The following is a 26,682-nucleotide window of genomic DNA, read 5'->3' on the forward strand; positions in this document are numbered from 1 at the left end:
TTGCCACATTTGAGAGTAGTTTGAGTAGTTTTTACTCCCCACAGTAGAAACAAGCGCCTTTTCTTAGATGATTGCGACGTAGAATCTGTTAGGTTTCGCAATATTTGTGAAACAGCGTTCAATATGAATTCGAGCACGTTGCCCTAATCGTTCGTGAAAGCATATATACGTGCACATTAATCCGTAACTGCGAAGAAAAACATGAGAACCCTGCAGAGAGGAGCTCATTTACTGGACGTGCTATTTAAAGCTCTGTGCAACAGACATCTTTCCTCTTTTTAGTGGTCTGGAACAGCGTGGGGTCCGATCACGCTTCGATGTTGAGATCCGAAGCTGGACAGGACTGGGGAGCTTCCGGTTCACAGAAAGAGCTTGGGAGGTTCGCAGCTGGCTCAGGGCCGTGCTGACACCGAAGGCTCATAAGGAATCGCACTACCTACTGCACCATTTATATATAATGAAAATGTACTGAAAATCTGCTGGGACACTCTATTGCCGAGACAGGTGTCGCATGTAGTTCTACACTCTCGTTTAAAAGATATACCAGCAAGCGAAGGAAAGCTTGTTAGATGTATCATAGCGTTTTCCTCCTCTCCAGGAACGAGGGTGAGGAACGGATGTAGCTGTATTGCACAAAATAACATTCACATTTTTCCATGGCCGGGTTTAGACACCTGCTTCCTTACCTGCCTCAGCCCTACGAACTGCGCAGAAGCGTTTTATACCTATTGATGCCTTGGCCCGGCACAGGTACATATCAAGCATCGCAATAGGAGTGAAATGAAATCAGTGGCTTTTATAACTGTCATATACGGCTAAATATTTGCTCATTTACGATGTCTTCGGCTCACAGCAAGCGCATACTTGCTGCTATTTTAGAAACAGTTGGCGTTTGCACAGTATCAAGATTTTACAACCCCCTATACTGTGCTTATTTCAGAAGCGCACATACAGTAAACTGTTAGGGTGACTGAATATTTTGGTAGCAAGGTCGAGGTCTTAGATGCTGGTTCATCAAAGCAAGGATTAGCATATCCCGTCTGGTATAGGTCAAACCTATATGCAGGAAAGAATCGGAGTGAACATTTTCGACGTTGGTACTTAGATGAGCGCGCAGTGAACTCCGTACGTCTTTCAACTAGGGCCCGATGTCAGCGCCGAAGAGTCTGGATGCCGGTGACTGCGCCATTTTCGGCGTGCTCATAACCCTGGGGTACGCTGTTGGACTGTACTTCTCCTTCTCTCTCCGACGCAAGAATGTAAGTTTGTTGCGCTGTTTCTGCTGGCGTCTTTTCTTTAATGGCTGCATACATTTGTTAGCAGGATAAGCGAAAACTGCCTTTTAAATGGAAATCATGTAGGTTGGCCTTTTAAAAACGTGCTAAGAGTAGAAGTGTGAACTCAGAGTAGAAATACGCGTACAAGAAAGATAATAGATTTAGAGTGTTTTCGAAAGTTGACACCAAACTAAAGTAGGCATCTGGAGCACCTTTATGACTATTATGTCCTATTTATAAGCGGAATTCGTGTTTCGTGACTCATGAATGAACAGGGGTGCTAATATTATTCGGGTAGCAGGCTTTAAAGCACTTTGAGAGGCTTTCATCAGGTGAAGAGGGCTAAGGCTTAGGCGGGAGATAACGATACTGACCATTCTTCATTTACGAAAACTTTTCGGCATGCGTAACAATCCTATAAATCACACTTCAGACAAAAGGAAACAGTGAGAATTTCATCCGCCTAAACGTTATTTACGACCACCAAACATATATATCCCAAATACCAGCTCTAGCTGCCTATGCTTTCACCGTAAGTGTTCATTAGACATTCTAGCATCCGCATTTTTGTTATACGACTAACTGAGAATTAATAACGTAAAACATTATTGTCCTATTGCCACCTCGCCGTGTCCTCACGTATCGTGCTTTGGTTTGCCCGTCTTCGCTGATTGCTATAAACTTCCGAAATTGAAAACCTTTTCGGAATGGGTATTCCAAGTGTGCTTCAAAATATTACGTACTTCGTCAATTACGGTGATCGCTAACACCGCATACCAGAATGTAATATCGTTGCTACCGCTACAAAGTTGCTTCCATTGTTTCTACGATTGCCATTATTGTAATTCAGGTCGTTTGTAGTTCGCAATGTAAAGATCGAGTGGCGAATTGCACATAGTAAAAGCTTCCTTTTTGCACAGCATGCCGAAATTAGAGTCCCGATTGCTATCTATACAATAGCGAATTACCATTACAACACATGGTCGTTACAAGTAATTATAGGTATATAAACAGGTTTCACTGAACGTTAAATGCTACAATAATTTCGATACGACAAATAAGTGCTTATTAAAGCATATTTATCCTAAGAAATGGTCTTGTAGCTAAGCTCCGCTTTCTTTCAAGATACTGTTTAAATGTAAAGCTTTTTAATAATCATATTTATTACCTGATATGTTCATAAACATTGAAGAGTTATGAGCTGCGTTATACTTTTAAAATTATAGCTTGCCGGTTATTTACAGCAGCCATCAAATTTGTAGCCTTTTTTATTTACTACTCCAAGTGCACTCTTAAAGCGCATACCATTTGCAACGGCACGCTTTGCCTGGCGATGTAAGCCAAAGTTCTTTGATGAGATATTCAGCAAACACATTTCACTTAGACAACCAATTTTATTTCGGAAGTACCTCCAAAATGATTCAATATCTTATTTAAAATAGTGCAAGCCTTTACGTGCCGTTATAAGATGAGAAACGGAAACGAAATACCGCCCCCCCCCCCCCCCCCAATATAAACCTATGAAAATAAATACAAAAGAAAACAAATTACACTTGCTTGGTTGGTTTGTGTGGTTTAACGTCCCAAAGCGACTAAGGCTATGAGAGACGCCGTAGTGGAGGACTCCGGAAATTTCGACCACCTGGGGTTCTTTAACGTGCACTGACATCGCACAGCACACGGACGCCACTCCGTTTCGCCTCCATCGAAACGCAGCCACCGAGGTCGGGTTCGAACCCGGGTACTCCGGCACAGTAGTCGGGCGTCTTACCACTGCACCACCCCGGCGGGGAATTACAATTATTGAAGCGAGAAGTTCCCTCAGAATTATCAGGATCCTCCAGTATGGCATGTCTCTAGACTGTGTCGGTCATGCAGGTTAAGCTCCATAAACCCAACCAAACGAAGTCTCCTTCGGCTAGTATATTGTGAGTTTCACTATTCCTGGCACCAATTGACGATACCCAAAGAATAAAATGAACAACTGTGGATGAATTCATAGGTGGAAAAACTGATTTGGACTTAGAAAAGACCACATTTGTTCATTGAATAATGAATAATACTGCAAAGGGATCATTTGGAAACATTTCTTTAGAGCGCTGCTTAAACAGGTTCGTCTATTTATTATTTTATGTTTGTTCCTCACAAATCAGCCCCAGAGCCCTGGTCCCGACACCTTATATATTTGTCCGCTGAAATAGACTACGGTCACTAATGTGGCTAGTTACTAAAGTAAAACACAATTTCGAAAAGAATAATGCTACAGTCCGCATACACTAAAAACATCACTAGTACAAACATCCAGAAAATAATAAAAATGTTAAAATGAAAAACCCTTCCGGCCCCTGAAAGGCTTCAGAAGAAATAAATTTTTGATGTGATGTTTTAGTGTACTGGCTGTTTAGCTGACATCTTTTCTATGATTTTTAAAATGAGAGTGTAGAAGTGTTCTTTCATAGCGTTGGAAAAAGCTACAACTAAGCTTTCGATTACTCTTTCATATAGAGTGTCTTCAAGGGTTTGAAATATTCTTTTGTGAGAAGATTAACGGCTTTGTTTGCATTACTGTGTTTCCTTATCAAGCCGCTATCTTAAACTCTAACACTTTTTGCAAGTAGCTGAAGTTAAGACATGAAATACTTAGCTTTTTTATATTCGAGAAGTGTACCTGGGCCAACAAGACTGACTATTGACTTCATTACCAGAACTCTTTATAACATTCTACGAAATAGCAACAAATCATCTATGTGTCGACTGTACCCCAAAATGTGTAATACGTAATGGCCATAATCATTCCAGCAAGCAAGCTTCTTGCAAAATCTGGGTAAACCTGCAGAATCATGTCACACCTTCCGCCACTTCCAATGCTTCCGTTTCAAATCACGTAGCTGCCGCCTCGATGCTAGAGCGTTAAAAGCGCAAATTCAGATTGTCCGCTTCATATGAACAACTTTTGCAATATTATAATACAAATTACGTCAAACATTGTGAAAAGGCAAATCTATGCAGCTCGGAGTTCACCAAAAAACCATTAGTGAATGTCGCAACCACTCTAATGAAATAGCTGCATAAGTATACTGCAGGTTTTCACAACGTCTAGTATATATATATATATATATATATATATATATATATATTAAGGATATTATATATATATATATATATATATATATATATATATATATATATATATATATATATATATATATATATATATATATATATATATTAAGGATATTATATATATATATATATATATATATATATATATATATATATATATATTAAGGATATTATATATATATATATATTATATATATATATTATATATATATTAAGGATCGTTATTAAGGAATTTAAAGGAGCCAGCAGACTACGAGTGCAAGGCAAACGTTTTTTTTTTATACTGTTTGCATTTACAGGAATTTGTCTTGTGGGAATATAGGTATAAGGAGCATTAGATGCAAGGCGGAAGGAAAAACAACGCGCCGATGGTGGGAGTCGAACCCACGACCTCTGAATGTTGCGTCCTGTGCTCTTCCAACTGAGCTACATCGACGGCAGCCCACCTTTCGCTTGCTAGGGTATATATGCTTATTAACCGGCTTAAACATGTGGGCGTGCGCCAGCGCCATCCTCATCCCTTGTTGCGGATGTGAAACAACCTGTTATACCGCGAGCGTCACGTAGCACGTTATCATTAGGGAGGGCGGCAGCTGGGCTGCAGCCCTCTTACGCTACGTTTGCGACCTCCAGACTGCCAGAACCGAGACCCTCGCGGTACAACAGGATATTTCACATCCGCCGCTACAGATGAGGATAGAGCTGGTGCACGCTCTCATTTTTAAACCGGCTAGTAAAAATATATACCCAAGCTAGCGCAAGGTGGGGCTGCCGTCGATGTAGCTAAGTTTGAAGAGCACTGGCCGCGACATTCGGAAGTCGTGGGTTCGATTCCCACCATCGGCGCGTTGTTCTTCCTTCCGCTTTGCATTTAATGTTCTTTGTACCAATAATCACCATAAGACAAATTGCTGTAAATGCCAACAGTATAAAAAAACATTTGCCGTGCACTCGCAGACAGCTCGCTCCTTTATATATATATATATATATATATATATATATATATATATATATATATATATATATATGTGTGTATGTATATCGAAGACCACTGCCTTTTGCCCCGCGAGGCGCAATCCGCACGACGAACAACCACAGACCAATTTGTGTGAACCACTTTTACTTCTGGCAGTGACCAAAAAAATAACCAATTCGCTGATGAAGCGACAAATTAAACAAAGAAAACCGCGAAAGTGCTAAGTGACCAATTTCCACCAGACGGAAAAGTTGAAAGGCACAACACGATTACAAAGCACTCACGCCGAACGTCCAGATTCTGCGTCAAAACCAGCTTGGAAAGCAAACACAGAGCACTTCAAAACACAGACACAGAAAGGGAACGACAACACAGCGCTGACTTCAACTGGTTTTTTATTAGAGAGCGACACAATACATATGTACGAAAAGTGGGCGGGAAAGAATTGATAACAGCTGCTTAGCTTGTACATATGTATTGGGTCGCTCTCTAATAAAAACCCAGTTGAAATCAGCGCTGTGTTGTCGTTCCCATTCTGTGCGTGTGTTTTGAAGTGCGCTGTTTTGCTTTCCAAGATGACGTACCAACTAGCCCGTTCCTTCACCCTTCATAACACAGCTACGACGAAAAAACGCTCCGTCCACGTATGCCTCGCACAACGCTGTCCACACTGGAAGAAGAAAAAGCTCTGCACCGCTGTCCCGCGGCCTTCCTAGCGGGCAATGATAATCCCTGCTTTAAACGCCCAGATTTGCTCTCAAGCGCATGTGCTGCCGCGCGTGCTGTTGGCGCCCGTTTTAAATAATCGCGTTGCAGCTGCAAAGATCCCAGTGCCCGACAATATATATATAAGGGAAATGAGGGGCTCGTTATTAAAGCATATAAAGGAGCGAGCAGTCTACAAGTGCAAGGCAAACTTTCATTTTTTTTTCTTTTTTTTCGTTTATAGTGTTGACATTTACAGGAATTTTGTCTTAGGGTGATTATTGGAATAAAGAGCATTAAATGCAAAGCGGAAGGAAAAACAACGCGCCGATGGTAAAGTACGATTCCCACCATCGGCGTGATGTTTTTCCTTCCGCTTTGCAATTAATGCTCTTTGTTCCAATTCCAACAGCATAAACGACCTCTTGCAATATTTGGCTGTGGCACTGTATTCAGCATGTGCTGTTAGCTAATGGTACCAGGCAATTGTCTGAAAAGATAAAACAAATCATCTTGCAAACATTTTCATTCATTGTGGCTGCTGGTGGCTTTGCACATTTACATGCACATGTAAACAAAAGCAGCTACACGACGTGCATTATATTATGCAACTCGAGCCATGCTTAGCAAAAATGCTAAAATATCATGTACCTAATTCGCACAACGTAAGTAGCTTTTTACTTTGCGCTGCTATTCCCCAGCAATCGACTAGGCAGTGTTCAGACGGGCGGGCCGTACGTATCGTGGAAAAGCATCATCCACCACCACTCCTACTCGGAGCGCACGTGATCGGCAGGCGCCGAGTCACTGCCATTTCGAGCTACTCGAAAGTGCCGTTTTCGTCACACATGATAAGTAATTGTTTCACTCGGACAGTCTGATGCCCAGTCCTCTCATTTGAACAGAGAAGGTAGTGGGTCGTAACTTACCATAATTATTTTTTTTTTCTGACGCTGGATGGCTTGCAAAGGCCTTTGCGAACGCCTTCATTGCGCAGTGGAGCAAGCGCTCGTTCGCCGTCGGCGCATCCCTAAAAATCTTTGCAACATCTTTGGACGGCGCCTTCTCCCTGCGCTGTATAGTGTATGTGCAGGATGGTGGCGATCTCGAGCCACTTGCTGGTCGTCCGCCTCACTGAAACGCTTGCGCATGATGTTTTCTTGGCACAGGCAATGGTACTGCAGCATTTGATGACACCATTCCTTTTTTTTTTTCCTTCGGGATGCTGGGGAAAACTATGTGAAAACGGGGGAACTATGTGGCCCGTTGCGCACAGCAGCACTCTACAAGCCCTCGCAGCACCATACCATCGGCGCTTGGTGTAGCTTGGCGGCTTGGCTCCATGGCTGCTGAAATCCCGTGAGATCTCGCGAGATTAGGGCAAGCTGGACGTCACACGGCATACATCTTCTGAGTACGTCTCCAGCGCCTGTACGTATCGGTAGTTTGCACGCATGCGCAGTAGGCGGCGTATACGTGTACGTCTGTACGTCTCCGGCAAACGTCATACCTCTCCGGCAAGCTAAATCTCTCTATTTACTCGGGAAAACCCAAATCTACACTTGCCGCCGAAAAGAGCCAAATTTAGGAGCATATGACAAAGTAGGGGTTTCGAAAGTGGGAAGTGCCTGATCACGTCAAAGGTAGAGGTAAAATGATTTTTGCTGCACAGAAAAACAAATATATATATATATAAATATATGCATCTTTAGCAATGCCTATTAGCAAATGGCCGACTTTATCTTATTCAGAAATTCATGGCTTCACTACTTTGCGAAGCTACAAAACTACCTCAATGTATGTGGTGCAAGTCTCGTCAGGTATTTGAGCGCGCTGCAACGTTTGCTCTGTGAGTTTCTTTGTAGCTGCATCACCGAAGCACTTCTGTGTTTGCTGCGTGAAATGGTTGCAGCTAGTGAGTGTGTCTTCATTGCTGTCGAACCAAATTAGTGCTGTGGCTTGCAGAAAGAATACACTAACTAGTTTCACACTGGGTTGCCATCCTTTGTACCGGCTTACGCGCTCGTTGTTTGGCATCCACTCATTGATATCTTCGTCAGATTTCGTATTGGAAGTATGCGGCTCATGATGATACGCTAGCTGCTCACTGTTAGTGGCGTTCGATGCGCTTTGCCTAGTTGAGCCATATTCAAGGGCAGCAGTGGTAAGCCAGTGGGTCAGCGGCTGCGTCGAAGGTTGAAGGGATCCGCCTTGGACTACCTCACGCTCCACCGAACTATTACGTACTGAGTACGTAACAAAGCGTTTATTTTCAGTTGGAGGAAGCGAGAGATCAAGGCTTGCGAGCTTCCGCTTTTTCTATTTGATTCCAACTCTTTCTCTATTTCTTAGCTTCCGACCTAAGTACTTGAAAATAATATGCGTACTCGCTACAAGGCGTCCATCATTTTGCAGAATTTTTTTACTGTAGACGCGCAGTTCGCACTTGCGCCATCTATCCAAGGATATATGCGTATCGGATCACTTCTAATATCCGCCGTTATGGAATCGACGCAAACCAAACGCTTTCCTCGTAGCATTTTGACTCGTTCTTACAGTTCCTTCTAAAACTCTGGTAAGGCGGTTGCTTTTAGCACAACAGAAGCGGTACGCTTCACGCGAAACATTGCCGCTACTAGGATTTGAACCCGCACCAGAACAAACAGATCAACTTCTGTTGCCCAGGCTCGAGGGCAGTTTTATCTTCCTTCATTTCTTTCTCTATTGCCTTCATAGACAACACCATACAAATATAGAGTACTGTGTACAGTACGTAAGTACCACACCAACACCACCATGGCTATAATAAAATTTCTTAAAGCATGACAGGTCATACAAAAATGCTCACCCACTGGCGAGATTGGTTTTGGGCTTTATACACTACTCTAACTTTCTACACAACGAACAGCCATTGTCGTCTTGCGCAAATAGTGAAGGCCCAGCATTACAACCATATCAAGCGGTATAGCTTTATCACTTTCAGTCGGAAAGCCTCGAATTCCATAGATGGTTATCGTAAGTTCTTTTTTCAGAGTATTTTATGAACATTCTAACCAAGATGGCCTCCGAACGACCAACGAAGGCATGTTCATCAGTTCTTATTTTTCCGGTTTCTCCTTTTTTTGTGCAACAAGAAGTTAGTCGTCCACAGTATGAAGACTACTTTTTGCTAAGGCGACGCCTAAACAATACGGCTGTTAGAATGATGCTTAAAGAAGAAGGTTTTACAGTAGACGTTACTGCCATCCTTTAAACTCGTTGCAGTACACCCCTTTCCTCTACCTCCGCAGTGTATCAACATAGGAATACGCAGGTACTGGCATCATGTCTGCTTACAATTTTTTCTCTATGGCCCCCCGGGTTCAAGGGCTCCAGGGCGTCGTATAGGCGGATAGTTTGACGCCTATTATGTATCTGTTGGAGATTGAAGTTTTACCATCACCACAACCACTGAGGCAAAATACTGATATTGTGAAAGAAGGCTAGGTTGAGACGGCAAGATCGTGACGGCAAGGCCAGCGATGCCATGTCTAGCGTTTTAATCCGATGACGAAAGCCCAGGCGCGTGCCGGAGCCGGCGCCGCGAGCGATGATGATGGTATGTACAAATGAAAGCGGAAGATCATGGCATGTACAAATTAAAGAACATCCACGGAAGACTCACACAATCTGCCCGGGGGGTCGGAAGCGGCCAGCCTGGCCGCTCCTACCTAACCAATGCATCGCGGCGTACAAACGGTTTCAGGAGAGACGCATGAACAATTTCAGTTCCACGGTGGCGTCGATCAGCTGGGGGATCAACAGGCGTCACTTTGTAGTTCACTGGGGAAGTTTGGCTTATGACCTCATAGGGACCTACGTAGCGGTGGTGGAATTTGTCACTAATGCCAGGGGTGCCCAATGGTGTGTAAAGCAGTACTTCGTCACCAGAACGAAAAGAGTGCACTCGACGTGTAGAATCATAGCGAGTCTTATGGACTTCCTGGCACGCTGCCGTGTTGAGGGGGGCAAGATGACAGCATCTGGCCACACGAGATAAAAAATGGGTAGGTACTGATGTGGAATAGTCGGGCGTAGAGATGAAGGAAGCGTCGAGAATTGTAGTGGGAGGACGGCCATAAACAAGGAAAAATGGAGAGTAACCGGTAGTTCACTGTACTGCTGTAATATAGGCGAATGTGACGAATGGTAGAATAGTGTCCCAATTTCGATGATCTGGTGTAATGTACGTTGATATCATGTCCGAAAATGTGCGATGAAATCGCTCAGTCAGACCGTTAGTCTGGGGATGGTAGCTTGAGGTTATCTTATGAAGGGTGGATGAGCCGTGAAGAACTTCGGCAATGACTTTCGATAAAAAGGCTGTACCGCGGTCACTTAGGAGCACCCGAGGAGCGCCATGACGCAATACAATTGATCGCAAAAAGAAATTTGCTACTTCTTCAGCGGAACCAGTCGGTACAGGTGCGTCTGAAGTGGTCGACAGCTGTTATAATCCAATGGTTACCCCCATAGGAGAGAGGTAGGGGACCATATAAGTCGATGCAGACTACGTCGAATGGCGTGGTGGGACAAGGAAGAGGTTGTAGAAGGCCAGCGGGCGAAGAAGTCAGCCGTTTGCGACGTTGGCACAGAGGGCAGGATGCGACGTATTTGGCAACGGTGGAAGATAAGCCAGGCCAAAAGAATCGTTTTCTCACGCGGTCGTAGTATTTGTCAAAACTAAGGTGACCTGCAGTAGCGTCATCGTGGAGAGCCACCAGTATACGTGGGCGAAGCACACGCGGCGCGACTGGGATCCAGCGAGTTCCATCAGGACAATACACGTAGCGGAGTAGGATGCCATCTTCGAGCTTGAAATTGCGAAGCTGTCGGCGAAGCCTAGCATTGGGCGGGTCCGAAGCGCCGATAAGGCGGTCGATGATAGGATGGCAGTAGGCATCGGCTAATTGCTGTGGGCGACGAGCGTGCTTGTTCTCAGAGTCGTCAAAACAAACGGTTGTGATATACGTCGGGCAAAGATACGGTCGGCTCTGGTCAGAGGTGGAAATGAATTGGGAAGAAAAGCAGCAAGTGGATTCCGAAAGGGGACAGCGATAGAGAGCGTCGACGTCTTGGTGTTGGCGACCAGATTTATAAGTGACGTCGAAATGGTATTCTTGCAGGCGTAGAATCCAGCGGCCAAGTCGGCCTGTAAAATTTTTGAGTGAAGACAACCAGCAAAGAGCATGGTGGTCGGTCACAACTGTGAAGTGCCGACCGTATAGGTAAGGGGCGAAATTTTTGGACAGCCCAGACGACGGCAAGACACTCCTGCTCGGTAATGGTGTAGTTTTTCTCAGCTGGAGTGAGAGTCCGACTGGCAAAGGCAATCACTTTCTCACGCGATGTTGCATCACGCTGTAGAAGTACAGCGCCAAGGCCGTGACCACTGGCATCGGTGTGCAGGATAGTTGGAGCGCTGTCACTAAAGTGGCCAAGAACAGGATCTGATGTGAGGGCGTGCTTGAGGTCATTAAAAGCAGCTTCGCACTGCTCAGTCCACACGAAAGGGCTGCGTGCTTTAAGTAGCTCATGAAGTGGTGCAGAAATAGTTGCAAAATGCCTTATAAAACGCCGGAAATAGAACGCGAGGCCGAGGAAACTGCGCAAATATGTAGTCCGTTGTGGACGAGTAAAGTTCAAGACCGCGATTATTTTTTCAGGATCTGGGCGAATGCCGTCATGGCTGACCAGATGTCCCAATATTCTAATTTCCTTCTGTGCAAAGTGGCACTTCTTGGTGTTGAGCTGAAGGCCTGCCGAAGCGAGACAGGTGAGGACTTCATTCAGACGCGTGAGATGGTCATTAAAGGTTGCCGAAAAGATAACAATGTCGTCCAAGTAACACAAACAGGTTCTCCATTTTAGGCCACGAAGTACAGTGTCGATCATTCTTTCAAATGTCGCTGGTGCGTTACAAAGTCCGAAAGGCATAACATAAAATTTGTAAAGGCCATTGGGTGTTGCAAAAGCGGTTTTTTCTTTATCGTCCTCGTGTATAGGTATTTGCCAATAACCTGAGCGAAGGTCCAAGGTCGAGAAATATTCGGAGCCTTGGAGGGAGTCAAGGGCGTCATCAATTCGCGGCATCGGATATACATCTTTGCGGGTAATTTTGTTGAGTGCGCGGTATTCAACACAAAAGCGTACCGAGCCGTCCTTTTTTTAACTAGCACTACTGGGGAGGACCATGGGCTTGTTGAAGGACGAATTATATTGCGATGGGGCATGTCATTTACATTTTCTTCAATTACTTTTCGTTCAGAGAGGGAAACCCGATAAGGCCGTCGGCGAACGATAGAGTTACCTTCAGTAATAATGCGATGGTGCGCAACACTAGTCCATTCTTGTGGTGTGGAAGTGGCATCAAAAATGGCTTTGTGGTGTCGAAGCAACGTCAGCAGTTCTTGGCGTTGTTTCAGCGTGAGTTTAGGATTAATAGTCTTTGCGAGAACAGAAAGCGAGACGCCTGACGAAACACGTTGCTGAGGCGGAGGGGCGATGAGCACCATCAGGGAAAAACGTTGAACATCCACCATACAATTCAGAGAAGTTCCTTTTGGGAGCACTAGGGATTCACGTGAAGTGTTAGTGGCTACTACTACTGTCGCTGAGCCGTTGTGGAACCGGACAAGACTTGACGGGAAGGCGATGCCGCGTGCAAGATGACTATACGATGATGATATGAGCACGTCCCCGTCAGTGATGTGGTCAGAAACAACAGTAAGCAGTTTTTCGCACTGAGGAGGCAAAACAGTATCAGCGGCGGCAACGAGGGGATGATGTCGTTCAGAAAAGTCAGATGAATAATCACTGTCTGTCATATGGATAGCACGGTCACCACAAGAAATTAACGCTGAAGCGGTTGACAAAAAATCCCATCCGAAAATCATGAGATGGGCACAAGTTGAGAGCACAGCAAACTGTACATGATGGCGGATGCCGTCGATAACTCGTACGGTGCACTTCGCTGAAGGGCGCAAAGGGACGTCATTGGCTCCACGGAGTTCAGGCCCATCATATGGGGTTGTCACTTTTCGCAAACGGTAGCACAAATCAGCGTGAATGACAGAAATTGCAGCCCCTGTATCAATTAAAGCTTCAACCGGTAAACCTTCAGCGATAATAGCAATCACGTTATACGGGCGATCAGGAGGACTTGTAAGTTCGCAGAGTGCAGTTTGACCTCCGGAATCTGCAACACTTAGTTTTCCAGATGGCGGACGGGGAGAGCGGTTGCGGGGCGGAAAGGGGAAACTGAGCGGCGGTATGGGGATGTGGACCGGCGTCGGGATACATGGTTCCCACGAGGCTCAGAGGAAGGTACTGGAGGTGGGGAGGATCGTCGAGGTGGGCTCGGAATAGACCGGCGTTGATAATATGAGGTTGAAGGCATGTCTCATTCGAAGGTGTAACCACGGCGCTCGTTCTGAAGGCGGCGACGACAGAAGCGGGATATATGTCCTCTAATACTAAAGTAATAGCAGACTGGTCGGGGGGGACGCCAAGGTGCGTAATTGGGTTGTGTAGGTTGAGCCATCGCCATTGCATTGACGTGATTGTATGTTGGTGCCGGTTGGGGCGAGGGAACCAACGAAGGGGGGGATGCAGCGACGTGCGCGTAGGTCGGCGCTGGGCGGATTGCAGAAGGTTCGGATGTCATAGGGCGGCTGATGGTAGCTAACTCTTCTTTAATTATGTTGCGGAGAACGGCGTCATTAGGAGGTGCGGAAGAATGATCGCACCCACGTCGACAGAAAGGATTGAGGGCTTGAAGCTCCTCGCCGATGATTGCTCGAATCATTGCCCGCAGATCAAGGTCAGCAAAGGTCGGACCAGTTGCGAAGCCGGGCTGTAATCGAGAGGACTGCAGCTGGTCGAGGCGTTGACAGGTCGAATAATTGAATCAACACTTGAAGGATTCTGGGCAACTAAGGTGTGATATGCCATAGCATTGATCCCTTTTAAGACGTGGTGCACACGTTCAGGTTCCATCATGGTGGGACTAATGCGCCGACAAAGTGCAAGAACAACCTCTATGTAAGACGCATATGATTCATCGGGACCTTGAAGGCGGGAAGCGAGCTTTTTTCTCGCGATCTCAGTCCGAACTGCCGGGTCGGCGAAGTATTCTCGGAATTGCTGTTTGAAAGTGGTCCAGTTAGTAGTGTGGGGTTCGCGATTAATGAACCAGTTTCTGGCGACCTCAATTAGATAGAACGAAACGTTGAGGAATTTTAAAGCATCGTCCCACCGGTTATAGGCACTGCAGCGTTCATATGTGTCGAGCCAGTCATCCACGTCTTCGTCACGAGGACCAGCGAACAGCGGTGGGTCGCGTTGACATGTGGGCAGAGTCGGAGGCGTCGGTGCAGCTGAGGTATACAGGGTCCGGCCGGGTCGGGATTGCTCTCGGTGGACATGATTATGGTCGTAGTCACCAAACGGCGACCGGAACGTAGCTCCAGCGAGAGGCAGCAAGGGGATCGAATTCGACCTCCACCACTTGTGAAAGAAGGCTAGGTTGAGACGGCAAGGTCGTGACGGCAAGGCCAGCGATGCCTTGTCTAGCGTTTTAATCCGATGACAAAAACCCAGGCGCGTGCCGGAGCCGGCGCCGCGGGACGATGATGATGGTATGTACAAATGAAAGCGGAAGATCATGGCATGTACAAATTAAAGAACATCCACGGAAGGCTCACAATATAAAAAATGTGCCCTGCCCCCCCCCTTCCTGGGCAGTATTCTAAACTACACTTGTCGATAATACTCAGTCCCTTTTCAACGGAAGGCACAGGATGCAGGTGCAATAAATTAGAGAGCGTTTCGTCATTTTTAACCAATGGCTCTACAAAGAATTCCATTCCAATGTCATAACGCTATTAAAAAGAGCATAAAAATCTTCTTTTAAACAAGGTATAGAGCCATATCTTTCCCATATCAATTGTATGACATACATTTATGATATCTATTTGCTCACAACTGGTATTTCAGATTAGACAGCAAGCACATGAGGCATTTGTTGAAGGTTTACGGGTGACTTGAACGTCACCTGCAGTCTGTACCAAACCTTGGCAAGCAGAAAAACGTTACAAGCTGAAGTTTTCGCCTGGCAAACCCCCTAGATCAAGTTTTTCCTGTCAGCGCAGGAGCTCGCAACGTCGTGTACCAAAGCTAGCATTTCTGTTCTAAGTTATTCAGCTTAGAACTACGCTTGTTTTTATCTCGGATAGCTACCATACAAAATGGTTCGACGTATACGGCAGAAAGCAAAGGAGACATGGAACAGCGTTGCATTAGTAAGGAATAAACTGGCAATCACGAGCTAAGGCATTTGCTGATATTTATATGCGCATCGTTCTCCCACTTCGTAATAATTCTCCCAATATTGCAGTCTTGAAGTACACAGAAAATTACTCCATGTGAAACCCGCTCAAACGTCTTTGCAAGAGGAGCTGCGGCATGGCAACGAGACCTTAAATGGCAACACAGCAGTCTAGTACGTTCCTTCCGATGTGTGTGTTTGTAAATATTGTACGGCCTATAACGCCCCATCTTTCTTGCTGGTCTACAGGCTCCTCAATAACAGTTTGAAATCTTGTAACTATGGCATTTTAAAGATTTTCCTGGCGGTACTAGTTAGGCATAGGCCTTACCAGTACCGCCAGGAAATTGCTCTATATGCTCTATTGAGCAAACTTGCTCTATATGAGCAAACTAGGAGCAGCTAAACCCCATCCTCAATTTTTGCTATAAAGACTGTGTGCGACGTGCGGAGTGAAGTTGGTACTTTCTTGAATATCTATGCTTCACTCAGTACCTGATGGAGTATGCTTGCAAGCTCGGGGCCGGATGTTTTGTAAAAAGCAGCACCTGTGCAGTCTGATCTTGACGACTTGCATGATGGCAGTTCTATCGCCTTTTCAATCAAGTGTTCACTTATTGGTGTATCAATGCCCTTTGTGTCCCTGTCATGCAGCCTTGCCATTCTGTTAACGAAATGCAAAACCTAGACGCAAATGTAAACACTACTGAAAAGCTCACGATAGTGGTAAACAAATGCACTCTCCATCAATAAAGCCTCTGATGTCACGTCCTTTCGAAAACGCATCTGCCTACTTTTGTTAGTGGAAACCTGGCAGTTTCAATTGCTAATTGCTCAGTGTTTTGGCATCACACCCAACCATACATCTATAACCACTCACTTCTGGCAAATATAAGCGCAGCTTGCTATCTCTGAGTGTGGATTACTTATTTTCAATTCTTTCTTTCCTTTCCATGTTGATAGATCAGGAAGTATTTTTAGCGACGAAAGACTAGTTATCAAGCAGCATTTCAATGATTTGATTTGAGTTCAAATTCAAACGTGCGTCTTTAATTTTGCTTCCAATGTTGAAGACAACCACTATAAAATCTGAAAACTACAGAATTGACGCATTGTAAATGTTGCAAAGGGGATGATTTTAAGCGAAGCATACAATCAGTCCCTCCTTGCTCGGCTGAGGTGCTGAATGTACGTATACTGCGCAATTATACCATTTGTACGAACTCGCATCACATGGTCTAAATTATGGCTATCAATAAGCGAGCTCAAAGCAAGAAATAATTTTCATAGACATATCCCTCTCTGATGCGGTAGTTAAAGTTTCAAATACAGCTAAAACGGCCAAGAAATATGACGAAGCAATAAAATTTTAGATATCGATCTAAACTTTTAAAGAGCATCAATATATCGTTAAAATTGTTGTATGCGCAGGCACACATTATTCGCCATGCGTCGAATATTACAAGCAGTGGCACTTTCCTCAATATATGGCCAGCACTATCCGGCTTTAGCAATGCAAATTCGCCTATATGCCATTAGCATGGTATATACATACGTTAAAATGCGCCGTGCTATTCATGTGATTGGTTTACTTTTGAGTTTCGAGCGTAATTCCTTGAATAGCAACCATATCGAGTTCCGCCTTCACGCACCAACGGTTAAGTAGGTACTGTCGCCATCGTGCCTCAAGACTCCGAAGATTCAAAACAGTAACCTTTAATGCTGTTCTGATTTAATCATCATTTATCTGTTAGAGCAAGCCGATAATATAGTGCTGCTATTAAACAATAGATCCAAACACCATGATACGGTGGTGTCCCCCCGCCGCCCCATTTGGTACAGCGCGGTGAAGCGAATGCTATGCTGTGCGCATTTTATATCTAATAACGCATGTTTTGAGCATTTGTTGCACTTTTCACAGCAACGAATGAAATATACAGCAGCTTTATTTCTAATAGGTAAAAGAGGGTGCATACAGAGGTACTAGCACTAAGTGCTGAAAGTGCGGTACCAACGCTGCCTGCTGTTGGCATTATTTTCCATCGCTTCCAGCTGACAAGATATGAAAAGACGTTGGAGTCGTCCACGATGCAATCATAGACGTTACATCCTTTCAGTATACAATCATGACGGCTCAATGCTCTTTTATTATCGTGAAGATAAAAACGTGACAAAAACAGGTGCTAATAGCAGAGAGCACAGGTGCTGCACTTTGCGCTGTTCTTTTTTTCGCCCCTTTTTTATCTGAACTATTGATATGCAGGCGAACAGACAGGGACCTAGCTTCAGAAATTGAACATACGCGTACCATTTTATGGGGCTGATTTTATATAATTTCCACATATTTGTGTGTATATCAATGCTTCCAGGTCTGTGTTTTGGCTTCCCTCAGATTTTCTTCTATATTTCTTTAATCTTCGAAGGCATGGGCGTGGTAGCAGTGAACCTCCGCCAATACTACTAGAAACAGTAAGGACAAAAGATATAATATTTCGAAAGACTATAATATAACCTACGTTTATGACCTAAATATACCTGCAAAAATAAAGAAGTTTTTTTATTAAAATCTCCCGATGGAAGTAAGTATGTGCAATGAATAAAAATATTTTAGTTGGTACACACTTCAAGATAAAGGAGAAGGTTGAAATATATGTGAATGAATTTTTTAAGAAACTTCAACTATAAGAAGGGAGGCCAAGAATGTAAAGCATAAGAACATTTATTATTGTCATTCTAGAAATAACACCAGAAGAAGCCCTTCTTTCGACGTTTTTTTCTCTACTCTACTGCAATATCTACTGGTTTCCATCACTGGTTACGCATCCTGGAAGTTGCGCCTCCTAAAGTATTCTCTCTTCGTGTTCGCCGCATATGCCAATAGAACTTTTTTTCAGAACACAAAAATTTCCCCTAGACATGTGCAACCTACGCTATATTTCTTTGCTCCTTCTCTTTTTTACATTTTATTTAATCCATTTTCATTTACTGTCGCTCTGTTCACGCTCCAGAAAACCCTCCCTAAAATCACTTCAATGCATTTCCTACCCTGTTGTACACGAACGTCCTTCGGTTCGTTATCCCTACCCAACCCTTTTTGTCCTCTATAGATAACATTCCAAGTTTCCTTAAACATTTATTTCGCCACGTCCAGAACTTCCCAGTAATTCATCTCCAGCTGCATTTCTTATCCGGCAGGTTTGGAATCCTAAACATTTTTCAATAACACATGCAAACAGCGAGCATACATTCGTCGTGAACGAGGTTTTTCTGCAAAAGTATGGGTGTGATTTGCGGTCCAACCCCGGCTCCACCATTGTTAGCTAGACGGGAGCCTTTAAGTTGCAGCTCAAAAACCAAATTTTTTTGCAGAGAACATGGCAGTCAAGAATCTGACGTGCATGCTACGTGATGGCTGCTACCAAGTGCAGGCTCACAAATATAGTGGCGTAATGGAAGGAGTACTGCGTAATGGAAGAAGTGCTACACAACGTTTTTGTTCTGTGACAACCTTCTTTCTCTTACAAGCTTGAGATCAGTACTATGGACAACACACATGAATTCCTGCTGCGTGTGGCCCTGATTAGACCGCAAATGTTCTCTTCGTCTCCTGCTTTCTCCAGTTGGTACAATTATAATGCTTTGAAGTTTCAAAATTTCCAGCAAAGTTCGCGAAGGAACGAAGTGCATAACACAAGTCAGAATGTCCAAGTGGCGTCCTCTAAAGCTTGTTTCTTGATATGTCATAAATTACTGCTTTGCAGGCGGCGTCTGGCCGAAGTGGCAAAGAAAGCGCGGAGCTAGATGCGTTCCTGGGCGGCCGCACCCTTCCACCCATGGCCCTGGCCGTCTCCATCCTAGCGTCAGCAGTCAATGGAATGCACATAGTGCCCACGGTTGGATACTTCTATGCCTACGGTTCCCCCATCTTCTTTATGAATGCGTGGAATATTGCGGGCGCAATATTTTCCGCATTCACCTTGGTGCCTCTTTTTTACCGACTGCGGATTTCGACTGTTTTCCAGGTATTAAATACTTAGCAGAGATACTAGCATGTGTATCGTAGTAACTGTCGGATGAGCATCTAGCTCATTTAGTTCTCTTAGTTTGCACGTTAGTATTTTGAAGACGAGAAAATATGCGTGGGACGTTTTATTCGCAGAGCTGAAAGCCATTGCGAATACGTGCACGGAATCTTACAGCTCACCTCCTTTGTGTGTGACAGCCCGAGAGACATAAAAATTAATTGAAAGTGAATATTGTAATATGCAGACGTGTTTTAGAAACTTTCGGTTTCTTAGATTCGTGAAGACATTATGAAACAGCACTCCCTGTCTGACACAACTTTTCGTATCAAATTATCATGGAACATTCTACACAATCCTAAATATCTGAAGCCCTGAGCAGGAAGACTCCTCATTTCTAGAAGCAGCAAATTTTATTATTACAGTAACTTGCAGATCATTAAAACACCCATTTCAGCATCTTGAACTTGGACGGCGATGTATGTGGTATACTCTTGTAAAAGTTTGTGTTTGGAACTTTTTATATATTAGCATAAAAATTATGAGCTATGTTCATATAACTACGTTATTCTTCTCAAATAATAAAGTGTTTCAAACTGTGATAGTGAATTCAGCAATATTTTTAGACTGTCAGCGCCTGCGCTCATGACAGTGCACTTAGGGGGGAGCTTTCTACGAATGTAGTATAAGAAGTGGTTAGAGAGCATTTTCAAATTCGATGCCACCAAAACTAACATTTTCACAATCTTAATTAGGGACAATTTATTAAGACTGTCTCAGCTGCTAGCTTCAGCCATTTCTTAATACATAGCCAGGCTTGTGTTCTTGCCGACCGGGTTGCATTCTTTGGCGCGGAAGGCGTTTTATGTGTATGCTGTGTATTGTAGTCATTCACGAAGGGCAAACTAAGGCCGACCACGTGGCAGCAGTGTTTATATGACAGCATGATGTAAGTATTAATTTATGTGGCTGTCTGTCGGTTACTTTCAGTACCTCCGCCTTCGTTTCGACAACAAAGTCGGAATTACAGCTTGCGTCATTTACTTCATCCTCACTGTAAGTTATAAATATTTTGGTGACAATGGCGGCTGAATCAGCTTGACCACTACTTTTTCATGCCTTTGCTTGCTTGGGATGCTAATTTATGAAAAGCATATCGTTTCCTTATTTCCATCCACACTCTAAGAACGGATAGCCAATTGCAACGTGACAGGTACGTGTTTCGAAGAAGCATTAAATAGAAAAAAATGCAATAATTTATTTCGCAAGGTGGCCAATGGGAGCTAGTCTATTACGTATGAAAGTATACTCGATCGCAGAGATCAGCATATTTTGCACGTAACGGGTGCTCGCCTTGAACGGGGACCTGATAGGGAGCTCGACTACACCTGGGCAAGTTATAAAACAGAATGCTGTTCATACTGCTGTATTAAACGTCCGCAACCCACATCTCGACATCCACTATGTTCTCAGGCGTCCAAAACCTCTCTGTCTAGGTGTTTCGATTCAAATAAAGAGAATCTGCTTCACCAGTTATCCGCAACTAGTTTCGATATCGTGTGTGGCCTGTATTTCCTCTCTCTTCATTTGTTAGGTTACAAGTGAAAACAATATACTTTTGGAGCATAAAATGAAACTCGTTTAGACTAGTGGCAATATAAATGGTATCAAAGGTCAAGGTAAGGGCTTCTTATCTTTCTGTTTTGTACAACAGCCATAATCATAATGTACACGCCCCGCCGGGGTGGCGCAGTGGTTACGGCGCTGGACTACTGTTCCCAAGGACGCGGGATCGAATCCCGGCCTCGGCGGCCGCTTTTCGATGGAGGCGAAAAGCAAGGCGCCCGTGTGCTGTGTGATGTCAGTGCACGTTAAAAAACCCCAGGTGGTCGAAATTTCCGGAGCCCTCCACTACGGCGTCTCTCATAGCCTGAGTCGCTTTGGGACGTTAAACCCCACAAACCAACCAACCATAATGTACACGAGATGGCTTTACCTGACCTACCCCGACTAGCAGGCAAAGCTGGCGACAAGGATACCTAAAGTCTGGACCCATCTTTATGGGAAGGCAATCATAAGGGTATTTGACTAAGTCCTTTCGGTGGTGCTCGGCCTCTGTCAGTGGGCATCAGGCCACGATGACCAGTGCTTGGGGCGGTGGCAGGCCAGCGGAGATTCGCACTAAGTTCGATAAAACAGGCACAAAACGGTGTCTAAAGGCCTAACAGAAGACAAAAATCCCACCGGAGGTCTCAGCCGTGGTACGAAGGAGCCACCACTTCATTCAAGCTTATTAGCCATCATTTTCTAAACATTGGCTGTCACACAGTGTTTTGGTTGTATGTACTTACTTTCTAAGCCTGGGTTCCCGTAATCTCGGTCGCGGTTTCACTCGGAGATATATGCTTTTATGATAATGAAACCCGGCGGCTAGTTGTACCTGAAATTACCCGAGCAATAAAGTTCGGGTAATGTAGCAAATCGGACAAAACTTTTGAGCGGCCATGCTTTTCCAAGCCAACATTTATTTGCTTTAAGCAAGTGGTGCGACGTATCTCCAATAAAGCGCGTTTCATACGCTCTAGATTGCCCGGTCGTAGTGGGGCAGATCATAACAACACCCATTTCAGCATCTTGAACTTGGCCGGCGATATAGGTGGTATGCTCTTGTAAAATTTTGTGTTCGGAACTTTTTATATAATACAACGTATGTATTACAATTTTTTTATATAATATAATATATAATATATAATACACCATACAATTTTACTACCAAAAAACATTGACGAAGCCAAGCTTCAACAAGTTACCGGTTACAGACCAATATCCATGACGAACACATAAGATCGTCATGAAAATTCCAGCTAAAAGGCTTCAAGTTATAATGGAAGAATTAGTAGGACCGCATCAGACCTGCGGCATTAAAGGCCGAACCATATATATATATATATATATATATATATATATATATATATATATATATATATATATATATATATATGAAGGAAAGAAGCCAACAGTCGGCGAGGCCAAGGAAAGCGTTGGGGATGGTATGTTTATGTCATTTTTTTTTTTTTTTTTTTTTAATGTTTACTTCGATAACCACAGAAATTAGTAATGTAATCTGTTTAGGGGAAAGATAATTAGACACAAAGTAGAAGAAAAAACAACGTGCCGATGGTGGGATCCGAACCCACGACCTCCGAATAACGCGTCCGGTGCTCTACCAACTGAGCTACATCGGCCGCTGTCCCCCCTGCTACTTTCTTGGGTATTTATGTTGTCTGTATACGAACCTTGAGAGTGTTCACCAGCGCCACCCTCAGCCATAGCGGCGGACGTGGGACGTCCTTTGTTACCGCCAGCGTCACGTAGAACGTGATCAAGAGCGAGGGCGAAAGCTGTGCTAGAACCCTCTTACGCTACCTATGGCTTCAAGACTGCCAGAACCGAGACCCCCGTAAGCTACAAGCAGATCAATCAAGGGGAAATGAGGGTGCTCGTTATAATACATGAAGGAAAGAAGCCAACAGTCGGCGAGGCCAAGGAAAGCGTTGGGGATGGTATGTTTATGTCATTTTTTTTTTTTTTTAATGTTTACTTCGATAACCACAGAAATTAGTAATGTAATCTGTTTAGGGGAAAGATAATTAGACACAAAGTAGAAGAAAAAACAACGTGCCGATGGTGGGATCCGAACCCACGACCTCCGAATAACGCGTCCGGTGCTCTACCAACTGAGCTACATCGGCCGCTGTCCCCCCTGCTACTTTCTTGGGTATTTATGTTGTCTGTATACGAACCTTGAGAGTGTTCACCAGCGCCACCCTCAGCCATAGCGGCGGACGTGGGACGTCCTTTGTTACCGCCAGCGTCACGTAGAACGTGATCAAGAGCGAGGGCGAAAGCTGTGCTAGAACCCTCTTACGCTACCTATGGCTTCAAGACTGCCAGAACCGAGACCCCCGTAAGCTACAAGCAGATCAATCAAGGGGAAATGAGGGTGCTCGTTATAATACATGAAGGAAAGAAGCCAACAGTCGGCGAGGCCAAGGAAAGCGTTGGGGATGGTATGTTTATGTCATTTTTTTTTTTTTTTTTTAATGTTTACTTCGATAACCACAGAAATTAGTAATGTAATCTGTTTAGGGGAAAGATAATTAGACACAAAGTAGAAGAAAAAACAACGTGCCGATGGTGGGATCCGAACCCACGACCTCCGAATAACGCGTCCGGTGCTCTACCAACTGAGCTACATCGGCCGCTGTCCCCCCTGCTACTTTCTTGGGTATTTATGTTGTCTGTATACGAACCTTGAGAGTGTTCACCAGCGCCACCCTCAGCCATAGCGGCGGACGTGGGACGTCCTTTGTTACCGCCAGCGTCACGTAGAACGTGATCAAGAGCGAGGGCGAAAGCTGTGCTAGAACCCTCTTACGCTACCTATGGCTTCAAGACTGCCAGAACCGAGACCCCCGTAAGCTACAAGCAGATCAATCAAGGGGAAATGAGGGTGCTCGTTATAATACATGAAGGAAAGAAGCCAACAGTCGGCGAGGCCAAGGAAAGCGTTGGGGATGGTATGTTTATGTCATTTTTTTTTTTTTTTTTAATGTTTACTTCGATAACCACAGAAATTAGTAATGTAATCTGTTTAGGGGAAAGATAATTAGACACAAAGTAGAAGAAAAAACAACGTGCCGATGGTGGGATCCGAACCCACGACCTCCGAATAACGCGTCCGGTGCTCTACCAACTGAGCTACATCGGCCGCTGTCCCCCCTGCTACTTTCTTGGGTATTTATGTTGTCTGTATACGAACCTTGAGAGTGTTCACCAGCGCCACCCTCAGCCATAGCGGCGGACGTGGGACGTCCTTTGTTACCGCCAGCGTCACGTAGAACGTGATCAAGAGCGAGGGCGAAAGCTGTGCTAGAACCCTCTTACGCTACCTATGGCTTCAAGACTGCCAGAACCGAGACCCCCGTAAGCTACAAGCAGATCAATCAAGGGGAAATGAGGGTGCTCGTTATAATACATGAAGGAAAGAAGCCAACAGTCGGCGAGGCCAAGGAAAGCGTTGGGGATGGTATGTTTATGTCATTTTTTTTTTTTTTTTAATGTTTACTTCGATAACCACAGAAATTAGTAATGTAATCTGTTTAGGGGAAAGATAATTAGACACAAAGTAGAAGAAAAAACAACGTGCCGATGGTGGGATCCGAACCCACGACCTCCGAATAACGCGTCCGGTGCTCTACCAACTGAGCTACATCGGCCGCTGTCCCCCCTGCTACTTTCTTGGCTATTTATGTTGTCTGTATACGAACCTTGAGAGTGTTCACCAGCGCCACCCTCAGCCATAGCGGCGGACGTGGGACGTCCTTTGTTACCGCCAGCGTCACGTAGAACGTGATCAAGAGCGAGGGCGAAAGCTGTGCTAGAACCCTCTTACGCTACCTATGGCTTCAAGACTGCCAGAACCGAGACCCCCGTAAGCTACAAGCAGATCAATCAAGGGGAAATGAGGGTGCTCGTTATAATACATGAAGGAAAGAAGCCAACAGTCGGCGAGGCCAAGGAAAGCGTTGGGGATGGTATGTTTATGTCATTTTTTTTTTTTTTAATGTTTACTTCGATAACCACAGAAATTAGTAATGTAATCTGTTTAGGGGAAAGATAATTAGACACAAAGTAGAAGAAAAAACAACGTGCCGATGGTGGGATCCGAACCCACGACCTCCGAATAACGCGTCCGGTGCTCTACCAACTGAGCTACATCGGCCGCTGTCCCCCCTGCTACTTTCTTGGGTATTTATGTTGTCTGTATACGAACCTTGAGAGTGTTCACCAGCGCCACCCTCAGCCATAGCGGCGGACGTGGGACGTCCTTTGTTACCGCCAGCGTCACGTAGAACGTGATCAAGAGCGAGGGCGAAAGCTGTGCTAGAACCCTCTTACGCTACCTATGGCTTCAAGACTGCCAGAACCGAGACCCCCGTAAGCTACAAGCAGATCAATCAAGGGGAAATGAGGGTGCTCGTTATAATACATGAAGGAAAGAAGCCAACAGTCGGCGAGGCCAAGGAAAGCGTTGGGGATGGTATGTTTATGTCATTTTTTTTTTTTTTTTTTTTAATGTTTACTTCGATAACCACAGAAATTAGTAATGTAATCTGTTTAGGGGAAAGATAATTAGACACAAAGTAGAAGAAAAAACAACGTGCCGATGGTGGGATCCGAACCCACGACCTCCGAATAACGCGTCCGGTGCTCTACCAACTGAGCTACACCGGACGCGTTATTCGGAGGTCGTGGGTTCGGATCCCACCATCGGCACGTTGTTTTTTCTTCTACTTTGTGTCTAATTATCTTTCCCCTAAACAGATTACATTACTAATTTCTGTGGTTATCGAAGTAAACATTAAAAAAAAAAAAAATGACATAAACATACCATCCCCAACGCTTTCCTTGGCCTCGCCGACTGTTGGCTTCTTTCCTTCATGTATTATAACGAGCACCCTCATTTCCCCTTGATTGATCTGCTTGTAGCTTACGGGGGTCTCGGTTCTGGCAGTCTTGAAGCCATAGGTAGCGTAAGAGGGTTCTAGCACAGCTTTCGCCCTCGCTCTTGATCACGTTCTACGTGACGCTGGCGGTAACAAAGGACGTCCCACGTCCGCCGCTATGGCTGAGGGTGGCGCTGGTGAACACTCTCAAGGTTCGTATACAGACAACATAAATACCCAAGAAAGTAGCAGGGGGGACAGCGGCCGATGTAGCTCAGTTGGTAGAGCACCGGACGCGTTATTCGGAGGTCGTGGGTTCGGATCCCACCATCGGCACGTTGTTTTTTCTTCTACTTTGTGTCTAATTATCTTTCCCCTAAACAGATTACATTACTAATTTCTGTGGTTATCGAAGTAAACATTAAAAAAAAAAAAATGACATAAACATACCATCCCCAACGCTTTCCTTGGCCTCGCCGACTGTTGGCTTCTTTCCTTCATGTATTATAACGAGCACCCTCATTTCCCCTTGATTGATCTGCTTGTAGCTTACGGGGGTCTCGGTTCTGGCAGTCTTGAAGCCATAGGTAGCGTAAGAGGGTTCTAGCACAGCTTTCGCCCTCGCTCTTGATCACGTTCTACGTGACGCTGGCGGTAACAAAGGACGTCCCACGTCCGCCGCTATGGCTGAGGGTGGCGCTGG

General features: G+C 44.7%; 1 protein-coding gene across 1 annotated transcript in view; it reads left to right on the forward strand.

Moving 5' to 3' along the window:
• The first annotated feature begins 1,148 nt into the window (after positions 1-1,148).
• LOC146195436 (putative sodium-dependent multivitamin transporter) overlaps positions 1,149-26,682 on the forward strand; it is a 112,993-nt gene continuing 87,459 nt past the window's right edge. The window contains exons 1-3 of the mRNA XM_084596797.1: positions 1,149-1,259; positions 19,210-19,470; positions 20,461-20,526. Coding sequence (XP_084452923.1) covers positions 1,149-1,259; positions 19,210-19,470; positions 20,461-20,526 — 438 coding nt within the window. The remainder of the gene's footprint in view (positions 1,260-19,209; positions 19,471-20,460; positions 20,527-26,682) is intronic.

The sequence above is a fragment of the Amblyomma maculatum genome, chromosome 3 (genome assembly GCF_055883805.1).
Source record: "Amblyomma maculatum isolate TAMU_Amacu chromosome 3, ASM5588380v1, whole genome shotgun sequence".
Classification (NCBI taxonomy): domain Eukaryota; kingdom Metazoa; phylum Arthropoda; class Arachnida; order Ixodida; family Ixodidae; genus Amblyomma; species Amblyomma maculatum.